The 19798-nt window shown below is 47.2% G+C and overlaps 1 protein-coding gene across 1 annotated transcript; it reads left to right on the top strand.

The window, feature by feature from the left end:
• The first annotated feature begins 5662 nt into the window (after positions 1 to 5662).
• Mrps24 (mitochondrial ribosomal protein S24) lies at positions 5663 to 9466 on the top strand. Its single transcript, XM_032916002.1, has 4 exons — positions 5663 to 5752; positions 5836 to 5904; positions 5985 to 6096; positions 9050 to 9466. The coding sequence occupies exons 1-4, from the start codon at positions 5714 to 5716 to the stop codon at positions 9331 to 9333; spliced, it is 504 nt and encodes a 167-aa protein (XP_032771893.1). The 5' UTR covers positions 5663 to 5713; the 3' UTR covers positions 9334 to 9466.
• Positions 9467 to 19798: the final 10332 nt, after the last annotated feature.

Below are 19798 nucleotides of genomic sequence, written 5' to 3'. Positions count from 1 at the left end.
GGCTTGGCCAGGGACCTGGGGCTCTCCTCTGTTGATCTTTGGCTGGATCAGCCGTCAGTCTCTTCAGTAAGCTTCAGGGCCCTGCCGCCTCCATCCAGGCCTAGACTTTCTACTTAGCCGTGTCTTGCTGCTGAGATCTTGGGCTTTCCTTTCATCTGATTTTTGTCTTCAGAGAATTGAGGCAGTGGCCTGAGAACCTCTTCTGTGTCTTGTCCCTTTACTAAATTCAGCAAAGTTGCCCTTGGTTCCAGGGTACTTGCCTGCTCTCTGATCTGGAGCCCTTTCCTGAACCAAAGGCCCACTGCACTCTGCTGGCCTGGCTCCCTGGCTTTACCAGGATGACCACTTGGTGCCCTGTGATGTGGTGATAGGTATGGCCGTGTGGTAAGAGGGAAAGCAGTGCTGAAACTAAGTTTAGGAAAAGGGGAATCTCTGATCTGCCTAGAGCATTAAGATAACTTGTAACATGCTGGTTCAGTTAGAAATAACAAACCTTTCTTTTCCATTTTAAAAATTTTATTTTTGCCAGCTGGGCATGTTGGCACACACCTTTTTTTTTTTTTTAAGATTTATTTATTTATTTTTTGGTTCTTTATTTCGGAGCTGGGGACCGAACCCAGGGCCTTGCGCTTCCTAGGCAAGCGCTCTACCACTGAGCTAAATCCCCAACCCCAAGATTTATTTATTTAATGTATATGAGCACACTGTTGCTGTCTCCAGGCACACCAGAAGAGGGCATCAGATCCCATTACAGATGGTTGTGAGCCACCATGTGGTTGCCGGGAATTGAACTCAGGACCTCTGGAAGAGCAGTCAGTGCTCTAACCGCTGAGCCATCTCTCCAGCCCCATGGCACACACCTTTAATCTAGCACTAAGGAGGCAGAGACAGGTAGATCTCTGGGTGTCCAAGGCTAGCCTGGTCTAGGATAGCCAGAGCTACATAATAGACCATGTCTAAAACTACACAAAACAAAACAATAAAAAACCAAAACCTCTCCTTTTTTCACTTCTATTCCTACTTCCAAGTTCAAGCACAGGGAATCCTTCTTAGGAATTGTTGCATACAGAGGGCCTGGGACATGATTCTATGGGTACAAGCACTTGCAGCAAAGCATGTCACCTTGAATTTGGTCCTTGGAACTCACATAAGACTAGAAGGAAAACCAACCCCATAACGCTGTGCACTGACCTCCACATGTGCCATGCCCCCACCCCCATGCACACACATCATAAACACACATAAGCACGCATGCTAGGGATAGAACCAGAGTGTTTGCCTTCAGAGTCCCTCCTACTCCCGCAAGTTCAAGTTTCAACCATACTTAAAAATTGCTTTATGCTGTTCCTAAAGTCTGAGACAAGAAAGGCAAGATTCATGACAGCTTAGAAAAAGATTCCTTATAAACGGGGAGTGGTGTATAACTGTGGTACCAGTACTTGATGATGGAGGATCCAAAGCTCAGGGTCAGTCCGGATATGCAGCAACACCCCCCATCCCCCACCCCCGTCTCCAAGATGTTGAAAGGGTTGTTTTTTTTTTTAATTAAGTCTGTCCACTGCCCAGAAACAAAATTTATTCTGTATCCCTAAGATTTAGATCCATGCAGACTTTGTACTTTTTTTTTTTTTTTTAGTTCTTTTTTTTCAGAGCTGGGGACCGAACCCTGGGCCTTGCGCTTCCTAGGTAAGCGCTCTACCACTGAGCTAAATCCCCAGCCCCCAGAGTTTGTACTTTTTAACTTTTGGTCACAGCTTCAAAGGGACAGATTATAGGACAGATTGGTTGCACATATCTGTATTCTGAGCATTTGGGAAACAGAGCAAAGAGTTCAAGGCTAGCTTGGGCTACGTAGCGAGACCTATCTACAAAATACCAAAACTACTCTGGAGGCAGAGGCAGGTAGATCCCCCGAGTCCAAGGCCAGTCTGATCTACACAGTAAGTTATTCCACATATCAGGACCCATCTGTTTTTATGTATCAGACTTGGACAACACAGCAGTCTTAGAATCAGAAGTAGTGGAGACTCCCCTGGAAGCAGGGCATTTTGGGAGAATTCTGTGACTTTACAGAGTCAAGCTGAAACCACTGACACTCAGACATAGGAATAGAAGAGCTCACCCTGAGCTCTAGAAGTAATGTGCCTGCTCAGCTTGCCTATCTGACAGTCTGATGTTCCTAGCCCAAGGATGTCAGGGCTGCTCTTAGCAATCAAACTTGTACAGCCGGACCCGGTGTGAGTTGTAGTATTTGGCAGTAAGTTGTTCAGCTTTTCTAGTTGCCCTTGGCTCTGATGTCAGAAGAGAGCATTCTCAGGGCTCCAGAGCTGAAGTTGACTGTAGCTGTAGTGTGCCCAACACCATGGACTTAGCCCATTTTTCCTCCATGGGAAGAATGAAGCAGGAGGCTGCAGTCCTGTGGAGCTCCATTCTGTTTTAACCTGTAGGGTTCAGCAGTTGACTACCTAGGAAAAGCACTGGAGTGAGTCTCGTGTACTGCCTGGATTTACAAAGTAAAAATGTCAGCCCTTTTGAGTTAAATCAGTTGTAAAGAGAACCAAAAGGCTGGATTTGATGGTGCATTTGGGAGGCCAAGTGACCATGAGTTAGAGACCACATGGGGCTATATCAGAGGACTGAGAAAAACACCAAAGAAGCTGTCTCACCCTTCCTGAATTCTAGTAATTCCTAGGAAATACTCCTTGTTTTCTCGGCTCTTGCATGAAGTCACTCCATAGCTCAGGTTGGAACACTGTCTAGGTGAGACAGTTGGCTATGCTGGGACAGACGGATCATTTTCTTTTATAGGATTTTTTTTTAAATTTACATTTCGAATGTTATCTCCTTTCCGGGTTCCCCTCCAGAAACCCGCTATCTCATCCCTCCTACCCCTGCTTCCATGAAGGTGCTCCCCCACCCATCCACTCCCTCCCTCCTGCCTCCCCGCCCTCACATTCCCCTACACTGGGGCATCGAGTCTTAACAGGACCAAAGGCCTTTCCTCCCATCAATGCCTGACAAGGCCATTCTCTGCTACATATGTGGCTGGAGCCATGAGTCCAACCATGTGTATGCTTTGGATGGTAGTTTAGTCCCTGGGAGCTGGGGGGGGGGGTTCTGGTTGATTGGTATTGTTGTTCCTATGGGGTTGCAAATTCCTTCAGCTCCTTTAGTCCTTTCTCTTAACTCCTCCATTGGGGACCCTGTTAAATGGTTGGCTGTGCTCATCTGTCTCTGTATTTGTCAGACTCTGGCAGAGCCTCTCAGGAGACAGCTATACCAGGCTCCTGTCAGCATGCACTTCTTGGCATCTGCAATAGTGTCTGGGTTTGGTGGCTGTATATGGGGTGGATCCCCAGGTGGGGCAGTCTCTGGATGGCCTTTCCTTCAGTCTCTGCTCCACACTTTGTCTCCGTATTTCCTCCTGTTGGTATTTTGGTTCCCCCTTCTAAGAAGGACTGAAGCATCCACACTTTGGTCTTCCTTCTTGAACTTCACAGATGGATCATTTTTAAGACATCTAGAAACTAGGGCCTTCCTCTACCTGGTGGACCAAGGGTCAGCAGGCCTGGGAAATTGCTAGTCTTTCCCCCTAGGAAGGTCTGCAGACAGGTTTACGGCGGCTTCCCAATGTGAGTTAAGAGTAGTTCATGCGGGGTTGGGGATTTAGCTCAGTGATTAGGAGCACATGACTGCTGCAGAGAACCTGGGTTCTGTCTCAGCCCTCATGTGGTTGTTCATCATTCGTGTCTTCTTCTGCCCTCCCACCCAGTACCAGGCACAAATAGAGTATGCATACATAAGTTCACACACACACACACACACACACATGCACGCACACCCTCTACTGCAAACTCTAATCATCTGAGGGGATTTCAGAAAACACATGTACCTGCTTCTGAGAGCATAGGCTACTGGCTGTCACACGAAGAGTAAGAACTCGCACCTGAGAAAACTATGTATACCCCAGACTTGGCGTTGGGCCTTGAGGGGTGCTGCGGCCATTCCTATGGGGCTGCTGGCCAAAGCTGCTCTGTACCTTGTAATCACCTAGCCACAGACACTGGGGCCCCTCCCTCATTCTAACACGGTTCTGGTTCTGAGCCTTCAGCCTATCAAAAGTGGGGCAGGAACCCCAGAAATAGAATGAGCTCATGCTCTGAACGAGGCTCGAGCCCGGCTCCTCTGAATCCAGAGTCTCTGCCGTCTCTTCTGTGATGGGGTGAGGTAGTGGAAATACCGCCTTAGCACGACGGAGCAGTGTGTTAAAACGTGCACGCTGGAGGAAGCGTGTCTCCCTTTCACAGGTTCCACCCGGAGCTGGAGAAATGGCTCTGGTTAAGAGCACCTTGCTCTTCAGAGGACTTGCAGTGTAGCATCCATACCAGGCAGCTTACGACTCCCTAGTGCCAGGGTATCTTACATACCTGGCATATAATCACGGACACCCCCCCCCAAATGTTAAAAATGAAATTCCCACTGGTTAGGTTGGGGAAATGGCTCCATGGGTAGTGTTTTGGCTGAGTGTGAGGATCAGAATCAGGAGGCCTAATATGCACAGAAAGACCTGTAATCCCAATCCTTAAGGGAGGGAGATGAGCCTGGCTTGGTGATGTATGCCTTTAATCTCAGCACTTGGGAGGCAGAAGCAGATAGTTTTTATAGCACATGCCAGGCCAGGCAGAGCTGTACAGAATGAAAAAAAAAGTACATAAAAGAGGAAGGCAAGACCCCTGCAGCAAACTGGCCAGCTAGTGGAGATATAGCTTAATTGGTGAGCTCTGTAGAGTTTCTGAGAGACCGTGCTTAAGTAAATATGGTGGGGGGTGACTAAGGAAGACTCCCCCCCCACCCCCGGCATCTTGGCTCGAATAGAACACATTTGATCGTGCTAATGCCTGATGCTCGGATGGGAAACAAACTCCAAGCACAGTCTTCATGCTTGCTCATGTAGCCATCCCCTACTGCCTGAGGAGAGTGTATGACCCTGTCACTTCACCTTTATGAGGTTCAAGAGTAGCTCGAGTATCTTGTCTTCCTCTTCTCTCTGCCTCTGAGGACCAATAAAACAAAAACAAGCGAAAGAAACAGTAAGACCCCCACCAAGCAGCCAAACAAACACAGAAGGCATATAACTTCTCTGTGGTAATATGGTGTGAGTTTTCATGGATGGAGCCCAAAGCCTTACTCCTGTGCCCTACCACCAAGCTACATCCTCAGCCCCAAAGTAGACATGACTGTCCCAATTTTACAGACGGAGGAGTCTGGACACAGGGAGGTTGTCACTGCTTACATTACACAGGTAGGAAGTAGGTTCAAGTTTGGACCTGGATAGTTCAGATGCTGCATACCTTATCTCTCTCCACGGTAGAGCAGATTTATGTAATTTGACAAACTATAAAATTATCATACTTTATGAGAAATTTAAAAAAACAGCTTAAAAGGATTACTTGAGAAAAATTAAAAGACTTTACATTTGCAAAGGACAACGGATTTTGAAAAGGTCACGTCTTTATAAGTTAGTTCCCTTATCTACTAATTGGAACAGTTGGAGGTGTAGTCAGAGACCCACGTCCCTCGGCCACCGGCTACGCCACGCCCTCTCTTACGCCACGCCCCGCTCCGCTCCCCGCCGGTTCCCGTTAGTTCCTGCTCTGCGGCGCCTCCTTCCTGCGGCTGCGCACTGACGCATCCCGCGTTGCGCCGGCCCAAGATGGCGTCGTCCGCGTCCGTCCGCGGGCTGGGGCTGCGGGTGAGTGAGCTGCGGGCGAGTGGACTGCGGGCGGGCGGGCTGGAGCGCCGCCCGGTGTCCGCTCACTCCCCGTCTCTCCGCAGGTGCTGGCCTGCAGCCGGGAGCTGCCTTGCGCCTGGCGCGCCCTGCACACCTCCGCGGTCTGCGCCAAGGTGAGTGCAGCGGGCGGGTCTAGGGGCTGCCAGGGTGGGCTGGGCTCGGCTGCCCCCCGTGACTGCACCTTCGTTCCTAGAACCGGGCGGCCAGAGTCCGCGTGGCCAAAGGGGACAAGCCGGTGAGCTACGAGGAGGCGCACGCCCCGCACTACATCGCACACCGAAAGGGCTGGCTGTCGCAGCACACAGGTGAGGGCGCCTGGGAAGGACCGCCACCCGGTGTGACTGAAAGGTGGCATGGTGACTCTCCAACATGCTCTTTAAGACAAAGATCTGAACTTTTGGGTAGGATGGCGAACGCGCTGGGGAGGATGACCTCGAGTTTAAAGACAGTTAAGATTAGTGAGAGAGACCCTGTCACATTTAGTTATGGGACTGGAAACAATCAGTTTCCAGTTAGATTGCTAAAATGTGCCGCTCAGGAATGAGGATGCACCCCAGCTCTTAAATGAAAACTTAGATCGAGGGGTGTGAGAATGAAGGAGACATTTGGTCCTTGGGGTCACTGGCCAGCCAGTCTTGGAAGAGCAGCTGTTTTGCAGAACAATAAAAAAAAAAAAAAAAAAGCAACAAGTAAGTAAACAAAGGGAGAGCAATGGAGAAAAACATTGGCTGTTAAGCTACCTGGTCTTCTCCATGCCTCTGTCAGGGGAGCACCTGCATACATTCCCGCCTGCACAGATTACAGTGTGACTCACACATTAAGAGGTTGAAAGGAATTTGAATATTCCTTGCTAAGAAGTCTCACTTGGGCCTCTATAGAATAGTATTTGCATGCCTACAAACAGGGTTTGACAGTGGTATGTCAGCCGTTTACAGATTTTGCAGATGTGTAATAGCCCAGAGGTGGTGAGGTAGTGAATTCTACACAGAATCCTAGACCTGGGAGAGCGAACCCTAAACCCTAAACAGTGCGGTATGGTACTTCCTTTTCTTTTAAAAAAGATTTAATTTCAGTGCTGCTGTCTTCAGACACACCAGAAGAGGGCATCAGATCCTATTTACAGATGGTTGTGAGCCACCATGTGGTTGCTAGGAATTGAACTCAGGACCTCTGGAAGGGCAGTCAGTGCTCTTAACCTCTGAGCCATCTCTCCAGCCTCAATAATGTAGTATTAACCAAGTTACAAACTCTTGGCAGGAATGAGCTGTAGTCTTCGTGACTCACAGAACCCATATTTGCAGACTTCTATTTTTTCTCCCCCTCTTCCCTTCTTTTTATTTTTCTTGTTCATTTACATTTCAGTATGCCTGGTGTGCGTGTGTGTATGTATGTGTGTGTGTGTATACAGTTTGTCTGAGTCAGTTCTCTCCTACCATATGGGTCCCAGGGATAAAGCAAGCATCCTCACCTGCCAAACCATGTTTAAGAGAGTCTGGCAGTGCCCCTCAGGCTGTCCTGGAACTCTCATACTTCCGCCTCATTTTTCTCAGTGCTGGAGTTTAGATAGGCACTGTATCGCCCGCCTGTTTATCTTTCATAGATACTGGAGGTTCAGCTCCCAATCTATACATTGTCTATACACGTTTGTGTATGCATGTTCATGTGTGAGTGCAGGTGTATGACACTGGATGTGTGTGACAGGCAGGACAGCCTCAGGCTAGTCCTTGCCTTATCTTGTTTGAGACAGGGTCTGTTTCTTGTCACCACCTGTGTATGCCAGGCTAGTTGGCATACAAACTTCTGGAGATTCTCCTGCCTCTGCCCCATCTCACAGTAGGAGCGTGGGGATTACAGACGCTGGTACCCACTATCATGATGATCTTTGTGTGAGTTCTGGACATCCAAGCTCAGGTCCTCATAAACATGAGGTACAGCAGATGGGACACCCACTGCTATCTGCTCAGCCCCTCAGCCCTTGCTCATTCTTACACTGATTAAAATGTATCTGTGACCTTAGAGTCATTCAAGGTCGTTCAGGGAGGTGGGTAGAGCAAGGCTCACACAAGGGTCCCCAGCTGAGGTAGAACAAGCTTCTATTGTAAACTGCCCTTTTGATAGTTTAGAGCGGTATTTCAAACATTTACTGTGTTTGTGTTGGGAATGTGGCACTTTTTGTGGTCCTGAGATGCTGTCTAGTGTTTCTGTGAACTCAAGAAGACCGATGTGCCTTATGGAGGAAATCTTGTTGGATAAACTTGTCTTGAGCCTGAGTTATGGGGTCTCAATACTAATGAGTCAGACTTATACATTAGCAGTGTCTTTAAATAGAAGGACAGGCAGAATTAGTTATTTACTAATCTCTTTAAAAAAATACTGTGGCTAGAGGCGTGCGAGTCACACTAGGAGCAGGTGCTCAGAAGGCACGGGTTTGGTGTGCAATGACAGATCAGACCTCTGGTGAACTAAGGAGAACCTGTGTATTGTTCAGCGTGTGAGTCCTCACCCTGATTAACATTCACTAGGATGCACATGGAAAACATTTAAAATACACGTTCTTGAATTCAGTGCCCAAAAAGATCTAAGTAAGATACTGCTTGGAGGGTGTACCCAACCTTGTACTCTAGCTTGTCTCAGCCTTTGGTAAAATGTGGGTGATGATAGTGCTGACGTCAAAGGATTGATTAGAGAAAAGACATGGTGCTTTGGATCTTATTTAAATCATTACTGTGCGTGCGCATGTTTGCATGGCGCACCTGTGGAGGTCAGAGGGCAGCTTTCAGGAGCCAGTTGTCTCTGCACCTTGTTGAGACAGGGTGTCTCTCTCGTGTCTGTTATGGTTTGGACTCCAGGCATCTCCTGGGCAGTTCTCCGTCTCCACCGTCATCTGGCTGTAAGAGCTGGGCTGACCGGTGTGTGCCGCTGCTTCTGGCTTTGTGTGAGGAGCTGTGCACTGACGGGTTTAATGGGATTACTTCATGGGTGAGTTCAGGGGACTCAAAGGCAGCTACAGCACGGAAAGTTCATCTGGCTTCTTAAGGTGTGCTTTGGGGATTGAACCCAGGTCGGTAGACTTTTACACCAAGCACCGTTAGTTGCTGAGCCATCCCTGTGCTTTGGGTTTTCAAAGTTTTCCTTCTCCATTAGAAGAAGAGGGAAATGGCTGTTGGCAAGGGATAGAATTGAGTGCCCGGTCCTGTTCCATGTGAGGTCTGGAGTCTGCACAGCTCCCTTGGCTGACTTCTATGGTATCCTCTTCAGGTAACCTGGATGGAGAAGACCATGCCGCGGAGAGAACCCTGGAGGATGTATTCCTTCGAAAGTTTATGCTGGGCACCTTTCCAGGCTGCCTGGCCGACCAGATTGTTCTGAAGCGCCGGGCCAACCAAGTGGACATCTGTGCCCTGGTCCTCAGGCAGCTGCCAGCACACAAATTCTACTTTCTCGTGGGTTACAGTGAGACTCTGTTGTCCCACTTTTACAAGTGTCCTGTGCGACTCCACCTTCAAACTGTGCCCTCCAAGGTTGTGTACAAGTACATATGAAGGGTGCTCTTTCTTGTCACGATGTCACCTGCAAAGGCCCAAAGAAGCGAAGTAGATCAAACGCCTGCTCTCAGAGGGTGGAGGCGTCAACTCCGAGCTGCTGTCCAATAAATCCCTGATGATGTTTTGTCCCTCTGTGTCTTTTACAGATTTTATTTTTCATTGTATGTGGGTGGGTATAGACATGTGTATGTGCACGGGAGTAGAAGGCATTAGATATTCCTGGAGCTGGAGTTACAGGTGACTTTTGAAAATTAATTAAAAACTCAACAGGAAATCAATGATGGAAGTCCCTTAAGAAAACAGGACGTGCTGGACATGGCTGGATGCTCCACCCAGTGCTGTGCAGGCAGAGGGTGCCGGTGCACTTTGAGGCTGGCCTAGGTTAAGTAGCGAGTTCCAGGCTATACAGCAAGTGCCCAGACCCGCAGGGCAGTCAGTGGAGGTTAGGGACCACCTAGGAGAGAATGGAGGACAAGAGACTCAAGGATGCCAAGGCTGAATTTATACCATAGCAGGGGTAACAGAGGGATGGGGGAAGCAGGAACTATTTACGCAAGCCAAGGACACTGTGCTCTTGTGGTCAGGAAATTGGCTGATGTCAGCAGGATGTTGGTTTCTCAGAAAGGTCACAAGTTTGTCATATCATTAGGCATCCTGACCACCAGATTTGTATCAGCCTTCTGCAGCTGGCTGGGGACTTTCCATCGTCCTGAATTCTTAATGAACCCAGTCATCATACTTAACTCTAACTATAATATTAACATCAATAATGGAGGGTTTTAAGGGCATCGCTCCCAACAGCAAGGCTCTATCAGAAAAGTCAACAAAATATTGGTCAGTACTTGTTACACAAGGGCTGGATTGGTGGCTCACCGGTGAGAGCACTCGTTGATCTTTGTAAAGGACCGGGGTTCAGCTCCCCCACCCCCACTTACAACCATCTGTAACTCCAATTCCGCGGAATCCAGTGCCTACTCTGGCCTCTGCAGAGCACTTTGTGCAGGGCGAACAGACAAACACAGAATAAAGCTTTAAAAGTTTAAGGACAAGACCGGATACTATGAACAATTATCAACACATTCTCAGCACAGATACAATGGGATAATGCCCCCAAAGGCAGAACATCCAAATATAGAGACTCAGAGCTAAACATGTCTATGATGGCAGTTGAAAAGTAAAGTATTTTAAGACTTACACATTTGTCTGTGCACTACATATGTAAAGTGCCCACGGAAGCCAGACAGTGGCATTGGACTCTCTGGAACTGGAGTTAGTGTTGGGAGACGCCATGTGGGTGCTGGCAACGGAACCCAGGTCCTTTGTAAGAGCAGCCAGAGCTCTTAACCACTGAGCCATCTCTCAAGGCCCTACTGAGGTTGTTTTTGACAGGGGAGGGTTGTTGTTAATGTCTTTATGACATTATGATGTTATGAGTTATGATGATGAAGCTCTCCTCTTTTTAGTTCTAATGATTTTGACTTCACATACTGTATTATTCGGGCCAGACATAGTGGAAAAGCCCTTTCATTCCAACATTCCGGAATCAGAGGCAGACGGATATCTGTGATTCCAAGACCAGACTGGTCCACATACAGTAGAACTTACCTCAAAAATAAGAACCTCGGGCTGGAGAGATGGCTCAGTGGTTAAGAACACTGATTGCTCGTGCCGAGGTCCTGAGTTCAATTCCCAGCAACCACATGGTGGCTCACAACCATTTGTGATGGATCTGATGCCCTCTTCTGGTGTGTCTGAGGACTGCTATGGTATACTCACATACATACAATAAATAAATAAAATCTTAAAAAAAATCAGAAAAGAAAAAAATACCTAAATGCCTGGCACATAATCTTGAAAATATGACTGGATTTCTGGTATTCACATAAAAACCTAGGTGTGGTGGGGTATCAGAGACAGTGGGTCTCTAGAGAGGCAGGCAGCCTAGCTAAGTTGATGAGTGCCAGGTGAGAACTTTGTCTCAGAATTAAGGTGGAGGGCAACTGAACATGTCTGACATTGGCCTCTGGCTACCATAGCATATGCACACACACATGTGCATATACCTGAATATGTACCTGTGTACCCACATAACACACTGTTAGGGGACTGGGTACTTTAGTTCATAGAGTGCTTGCCTAACATGTGCAGAGTCCTGGGCTTGAGCCCCAATACTGTAAACAGATGTGGCAGCACAGAGCTTTAATCCTAGCACTTGGGAGGTAGAGGCAGGGGGATTAGAAATTTAAGTCGTCTCAGTTACATAGTGAGTTTGAGGCAAGTCTCAAACTTGACATCCCATCTGTGGCGGCTTGAATAGGTATGGCCCCCATAGACTCATGTGTTTGATTGCTTGGTAGTGACACTATTAGGAGGTGTGTCCTTGTTGGAATAGGTGTGTTCTTGTTGGAGGGAGTGTGTCACTGTGGGAGTGGGCTCTGGGGTGCTATGCTCAAGCTCCACCCAGTGTGGGGGAGACCTTCCTCTTGGCTGCCTGCAGAAGAGCCAGTGAAGATGTAGAACTCTCAGGTCCTTTTCCAGAAGCATATAGACCTGGACACGGCCATGCTTCCCGCCATGATGATAATGGACTGAACCTCTGAAACTGTAAGCCAGCCCCAAGTAAGTGTTTTCCTTTATAAAAAGCTGCCTTGGTCATGGTATCTCTTCACAGCAATGAAACCCCAACTAAAACACAATCTCAAAACTTTTTTGTTAGTATGCAGGACATTAAGAATTTACATATTTTTCAATAGCGTTTATAGAACCACCTCTGGTAGCAAATACAGTAATTATGAATAAAGATACGACTTAAAATATGCAGTGCTTATCTTGAATCATTTCTGGATAAAACCAGCTACAAAACACTGTAATCTGCCCCGTGTTTTCTTGGAGTACTTTGTAAACACACGTACAAAAGCGAGGTAGCTTACGTTGTTTGTCCAATTGCTTTTCCGGCTGACTCAAAACCCCAGGGAGTTAATCCTATAGCCCTAACATTTGTCTTTGCATTTCCCGTGGTCCAAAAGGATTGCAGCGATCAATTTAGGCTGTCAACATGACTATGTTGTTGTAAAATTATAAAAAATGGTGTCTTTTACCCCCACTAGGTCCAGCACCGCAGTGCCCCTGGATATCTGGTAGATATCTTGCCAGAAACACACATCCCAACTCCGTGGTGGCCCAGTGTCTCTGCCGCCACACACTCTCCCAAAGTCAAATCACCACAAGAAAGAACACACAACACAATAACCTCTGATCCAATCGATAAGATATAATTGCCCACCTAGTCACACAAAGCCCTGTACACATCCATCCCTTAAGAATATTCATAACAACCTGTAAATATACAGAATGGAATCTTAACGTCAGACTCCATGTTTTCTCCGCAGCTTCTCTCTCGGCTCCTCTTGTCGCCTCCTCTTCCCTTGAATTTTTCTCCCGCCCATCCTTCCTTCTACTCCAATGACAGGCCTCGTTCTCTCTTGTACCTGCCTTCGCCTGCGTAATAAAATCCTCCCACATGACTGGGCCTGGAATCAACCAAAAGGCACACCAGTGAGGGATTTTCTTGACCGGATTACTTGAAGTGGGAAGACCCCCACCCCCAAATGTGGGTGGCACCTTTCTGTGGCAAACCAGAAAGGAGACAGAAGAAGGAAACCTGGCTGTTGGCCTCTTTGCCCTCATATTGGCAATCACATCTGCCCTGTTGCATTCCGTCCCTGATATCAGACCCATCTCTCCAGGCTTCTGAGGTCCACCGAAGATCAGCAGCTCCTGGAAAGCCTCTACGTGGGGCTGCTACCCCACATTGTAATTACTGAGGCACCTCTCCATGGATTGAGAAGCTACTGGCCTTTTTGGCGTGAGGCAGAATTGTTGGACCTTCCAGACCAGGTTGAGTGAATCCAATGATCTCCATCTAATACAGACTTGCTCTAGGGGTTCTGTTCCTCTAGAAAACCCTGGCTGATACATAGAAGGATGTTTCTTTGATATTTCTAAACAGTCTCTGGGACGTAGGTGCAAAGATGTGCACAGCTAATGCTGTACACTACAGGAGTGTTTTCAGCGGAGTTAAACATGGATTTGAATCCATAATAAACTGACATGGGAATTAAAAAATTCCTTTCTCGGCTCTGCTTACCACTTCTCTCATTACTCTTAATTTTCAAACTAAAATTAAGCCACCTTGTCATAGGAAAGGTCTCACCTTTGGGTAAAACTTGTATCAGGCAACTTTGCAATCCAGGCCCCCCCCATCCATGTGGGCATCCAGTGTAGAAAGATGTGGGTGAGAAGAGATGGCCCGGTGTAGTGAGTTTATCCTGAGGAGGATGCTGTGCAGGCGGACAAGGGGGCCACAGCCCTTCATTCTTACTATGGACAAGTCCACAGCTTGGCAGAACGACAAGCTAAACAGGACTGTAAGCATCCAGATAAGGAACTCCCTCAGAGGGATAACTTTCAGTTTCTTGTTTTTCCTGTTGGTCAATGATTGTTTTTATTTTATTGGGGGTAATTTCCAACCCCAGTAAGGCCCTATAAAAACACATAATCCAATTAGAATTGTAAGCTATGTGCCTAGATTGGGCAGCACTAATGTTGTACTATGTGGGTTTTTAGTTCCCACAGAGGCCAGAAGAGGGTGTTGGATTCCCTGGAACTGGAGTTACAAGTGTTCGTAAACTGCCATGCAGGTGCTGGGACTTGAACCTGGGTCCCCTTGAGCAGTTAGTGCTCTTAGACCATCAGTCCTCCCTCCAGCCCAGAGGTTTTTTCCGCCCCCATAGGAGCATGGATGCCTTACCAATGCCCTCAGCACTGAAGACGTTTCTCCCTGCATCAGCCATTACTAGTGTATAAATCCCCTGGGAGGGATAGGGTGTCACGAGCCTCTAGCTCCTCCCATGACGGGTGTTGACAGGCCCAATCGTCAGTTCCGTGGGTTCAGGAGTGCAACAGCCACTCCATGCTCCGTGTCAGGATCCGGGTCGTTCCTTCTGTTCTTACATTCTACTTTTTCTTTGGTGGCTTCTCTAAGGGAGAGGTGCAGACATGTTTATGTTTAAGTTTTTACCCATCGTTTATTCCAGGACTTTGACCAGTTATGAGTCTTGGCAGCCACTGCCGAGTGCTGCAACACACACACACACACACACACACACACACACACACACACACACACACACACACACACACACACACACACCAGCTTCTCTGACTCTCACTGATCTCTGGGACCAGACATAAACTTTCAGAAGGATGTTTAACAAAATGTCCAAATTCTGCTTAGAAATCCACTCAACTGCCCATGGTGTCCAATTGTATACTTGATTTTTTTTTCTAGTTTTCAGTCAGGAAGCCCAAGAATTCCATGGCTTGTCCCCAAGCCATATACATACATAACTGGCTCAGGACTTCTTGGGGCTCTTCAGCTCCCCACACTGTCCACAGACAGACTTGGGTCTCCACAGATGCCAATGGTTGCTCACGGGACTTATACAAACCATTACAATCAAGCCAGGACACTCCTCCACTTACATGGGTGTATTACGAAAGTTCTGGCAGGGATTGGTGAGTTCATACTTTAAAATTAATTGTAAAATTCTGTTTTAAATTATGAATATCTTTGTATATGGCTAGGTCTATGTATATGCAGGGGCCTGAAGAGACCAGAAGCGTCCGGTTCCCTGGAGCTGGGGTTACAGTCAGTAGTGAGTCACCCCCGCGTGGATGCTGGGAACCGAACTCGGATCCTTGGCCACAGCCGTATGCGCTCCTAACTGCCAAGCCCGTCTCACGCCTTGAAGCATTTTTCAATCACTAGCACCAGTAGACCCGTCTAGGCTCTTCCTGTTTTGGGTTTTAGTCATGCACTTCACCCGGGAGGCCCTTTGATCCTCGAATTCTTCCTACGTGCTTACACTACGCGATTTACCCTCCACAGGATGATTTCATCCGTCTCTGCCCAGGAAATCTCTAGTCCCAGCTTCCCAATGAGCTGCCAGGACGGTTCTGAGTAACCTATAGGTGGCGCTATTGTTCTTCTGGAAAAGCAAATAAACCGCAACTTTAATGGATCTCTATAAAGAGAGCTACTGGACACTGTGGGACATGGCAATATTCTGTGTTAAAATGGTGTCTCTTGGGGCTGTAGAAATGGCTTGAAGGGTTAAGAGCAATTCCCAGGACCCACATGGAGGCTCACAACTATCTGCAACTTCAGTTCCAGGTCCAGGGGACCAAGAATTCTATCCTGACCTCCTTAGACACCAGGCTCACAGACAGTGCACAAACATCTATGTGGGCAAAACACTCAGACTCTAAATAAAAAGAGAAAGAAATCGTAAAGACGACAGCAACAGCGGGCTACACATTCCAGTGGTCGCAGCAGCACTGGCGTTCCAGGTTCTGGAATGAGAGGTCACTTTTACCGGTTCCCTAGAGTTTCTGCAATTGGCTAGCGTTCTATTCCAGGGAATAACTTGCCCCTGGAGCCGCCGGGAAAGCAGGTTGTTACCAGACTTCCCTGGGGCTGCTACAGGATAACAGTAATCAGCTGTGTAAGTACAGACTCCGCCCTCTTCTGCCCCGGCTTTTGGGACAACCGAGACGTCTGACCTCAGTGTTCCTTCTGCTGCTCCTTGTCTGCACCCCAGCGTCCTAGCCCTTTACAACAGGCACCCCGGGTTGGTTGACTGCTCATCTTCGAGCCTTGAGTTGAGTCCTGGAGAATTGGCCTGTATTCAAATTAATCACAAATTTGTCTCTTGGAAATGGCACTCACAACAGAGACAGGTTTCAGGAGAGCACTGGGGGTCCTCACAGGGAAGGGACACGGGATAGGGATAGCCTTGCTATAATTTGTTCTGAGGGCAGAGCACAGTCATGATACTGCTTAGAAATGAGGTCTGATGTTGTCGAATAATGTCTACATGTCCCATTTACAGGTGGATCAGCCTCTGTGGAAAACAGCAGAGACTGTGACAACATGGTCGTCACTGAGCACGTGACTTCCTGTCTGGATAGCACAGGAGCTCACACAGCGGACCTAACAGACAACCAGCCTTTGAAAAAAAGCAAAACAAAAATTGTATATTTGCAGCTACATGGGCAGATCCAAAAGGCATGTCCTGTGGTCCCACATATGGACACAAATGATTCTAAAATAGATAGCAAAGGGTGGTATTGAAAAGAATCTGTTAATGAAGAGACACAATTCTCATGTCAAAGGACATAAGAGAGATTTTGTTCTGGAGCTCAGTATGAGTGGCGTGGCCCAAGACCACAGTGTCAGGTCATTGCAAAGTTCGTGTTGTAACAGTTGTGTGAAGCTCTTATATCAACAGAGAAAATCATAACCAGGTAGGTGGGCCTCAGCAAAACAGGAACATTTCTGATGTGGACCTCTGATGCTGTCTGTCCATGTTCTTAGTCTTGGGTTGTTGGACACTTAGGGTCTATTCATATATTGTAAATGATGTCCTAATAGTCACAAGGGTGTTAGGGTGAATCCTGAGGTGTACGGCAGATTGGTCCTGAGGGAGCTAATGATGGCCTGAGGACTGTGGACTTGAAATATTCCAACTTCTCAGTCTTTGTATCACAGCTCCTTTCCGGGAGTTCCTGGAATGTTTTAGAAATTGTAAGAGGCCTCACCCAAGGGCTGGAGAGATGGCTCAGCGGTTAAGAGCACTGACTGTGCTTCCAGAGGTCCTGAGTTCAATTCCCAGCAACCACATGGTGGCTCACAACCATCTGTAATGGGAATCTGATGCCCTCTTCTGGTGTGTCTGAAGACAGCGACAGTGGACTCACATACATGAAATAAAACCTAAAGAAAAAAAAAAAAAAAAAAAAAAAAAGAAGCCTCACTCAAATTAGCACCAGAGTCACATGCACATCTGAGCATTCAGAAACAATGATGTACAAGAAGGGGGTGGGTGTGCTGACAGCAAACACAAAAGCTAAATTATCCAAGTTATAGTTAATCAGAGACATGGACAGTAACTACGGATTTTCCCTCTAGTCAAAGCCCTTAAGGAAGGAGAAAGTAACATATGGGATGTTTCCAAGATAATAACATTAAAATTAAAAGCTAAGGAGAGAAATGGACAGGACCTACATGTGGGGTGGAGAAATGCCTTGACCAGATAAGGAGCAGATGAGTCCTGGTTTGTACAAGGAAAGCCACTGCAATTCATCTCCTTCCGTCCTCCCATTCACGGCTCTGCACTCATGCCGTCTCCTCCTCTGCTCCCTGGCCCCATTGATTTGCATGTAATGTCAGGATGTAGACCCTGCAATCACAATTTCCTTCATCTGATCATTATAGTGTGATAACAGATTGCAACTGTTTGATGAAGACATTTGATTCGTTGTACTGCATTTGCATGCATATTGACTTTGAAATATTTCAGTACTCCTTAAGAAGAGATAATTACATGATGGGTGTTCAGTATCTGTTTTGGAGTATGCATGTGTGCTCATGGTGTGTCTGTGTGTTTATGTCTATGTGCAGTATGTACATGTGTGTGTAGTACATATGTATGTATCTTTATGTATATGTGTATATATGTGTATATAGGGATATGTACATGTATCTATGTGTTTTTATGTATGCTGTGTGTATATGTATATTCACGTGCGTTTATGTGTATAGCATGTGTGCATATATATGCATATGTATCTCTGTGTGTGATATGTATGTATCTATGTGTTATATATGTGTGTATATCTTGGAGGAAGTATGTATGTATATGTGTGAGGTTTCTTCATCAGATTGGTCTCAAAAGGAGAATGTAGCCATCTTTTTTCTTCTTTTGTTTCTTTGTTTCTTTCTTTCTTCCCATATACAGGGTTTCTTTGTGTAGCCATGGCTGTCCTGGAACATACTCTGTAGACCAGGCTGGTCTCAAACTCAAAGATCTGCCTGCCTCTGCCTCCCAAGTACTGGGACTAAAGGTGTGCACCACATACCTGGTGCAGCCATATTTTAATCTACAATCTCCTCTGTAATTTCGGGTTGACTTGTCAGAGCTGTTGCTTGGTGTGGGAGCTCAGGCTGTGTGCGTGGGTGGACTTACTGGGGTGGGTGATTGCTGTGGCCGTTCCACGTCTCTTTCAAAAACCTTCCCTCATTTCTCCCCATCTTGCAAATGAAAGCTGTTTGGAAGAAGTCACAGCAAGTGTGAAACTTAAGTATCAGACCATGTTTGTCCGAGTGCTGTGTGGTTATTCTCGCTGGGCTGTGGCTGGTGGGCAAGCGACGGCACCTTTCCAATGGAACCTCAGAATGTGGGAAGCCGGCAGGTGGAGGTATACACAGGATCACGTGGTAACTGTTAACTGTGGCTTCAAGTTCACCCACAGTGACGTCCTACACCAGACAGGGAATATCAGACAGTTCCATTACATTGTGAATAAGCCATGGACAACTGTGCTCGGGCAGCTGTCTTATTGCAGAGATGACAGGAGACCCCCGATTCATGCAGCACATCTGACGGGAAAGTTGCAGAGCTGACCCAGCACCCCAATGTCCCAGCCAGTCCCGCCCAATAGCCCAAGTCCCCTCTGCAGTAGGAAGGTACAGAGGCACGGACCTTGAGGACACGGAAATGAACGCCCACCTGTCGACCATGCCAGAGTTTAAGTTATCAACAAAATTATGCCCATGCTTTTGCAGATCCTGACTGACGGTGAAAGTTTGGAAAGAAGGAAGCTGTGGTGCCAGGAGGAATCTGTTTAGAGGGTTACTTTGTTCTAAGTAAGTTACATAGATAATCCCTGTCCATTCCGTATGGTTAGGGAAGGTTAGGGAAGCTTTACGTGGAAAAGTAAATAATTTTTCCCCTTCCTTCCTTCCTTCCTTCCTTCCTTCCTTCCTTCCTTCTTTCCTCCCTCCCTCCTTCTCCTCCTCCTCCTCTTCCTCCTCCTCCTCCTCCCTTTTTCCTTTTCCTCTTGTTTGTCGGAGCCGTTTGCCTGCTTCTCTGAAGCAGAGAAATAAGAAGAGAGAAGTCTGCCTGCCAGGCAGAGTCAATGTGGGTCAGGGTCTGCTGGTGGATCCCCCACCTGCTGAGGCATGGAACGATAAGAGGAGGGGCACTTGAGGCTCAAGGTGAGGGGCTGACGATTCCGTTGACCTTGGTGGAAGGAATAGGGAGGCTTTTGGATGGGAACGAATGTCTTGTGTATATTTCAGCAAATCGTTTCTGTTAGCTTGTGGCTTTGCTTCCCACAGTCCTGTAGTATAAGGAGACCACGAGAAATACACTCAGGGCTGGTGTGGTAATGACCACAGCCCTCTCACATCTGTCTCTTGCATCTTTTCTCTACCTTCTTCTTCTTCTTTTTTTTTCTTTTCTTTTTTTTTGGAGCTGGGGACTTGCGCTCGCTAGGCAAGCACTCTACTGCTGAGCTAAATCCCCAACCCCCTCTATCTTCTTATAATCAGCCTCAC

The sequence above is a fragment of the Rattus rattus genome, chromosome 11 (assembly GCF_011064425.1).
Source record: "Rattus rattus isolate New Zealand chromosome 11, Rrattus_CSIRO_v1, whole genome shotgun sequence".
Lineage (NCBI taxonomy): Eukaryota > Metazoa > Chordata > Mammalia > Rodentia > Muridae > Rattus > Rattus rattus.
The sequence above is the reverse complement of the archived record's forward strand: the minus strand, read 5'-3'. Positions and strand labels throughout refer to the sequence as shown.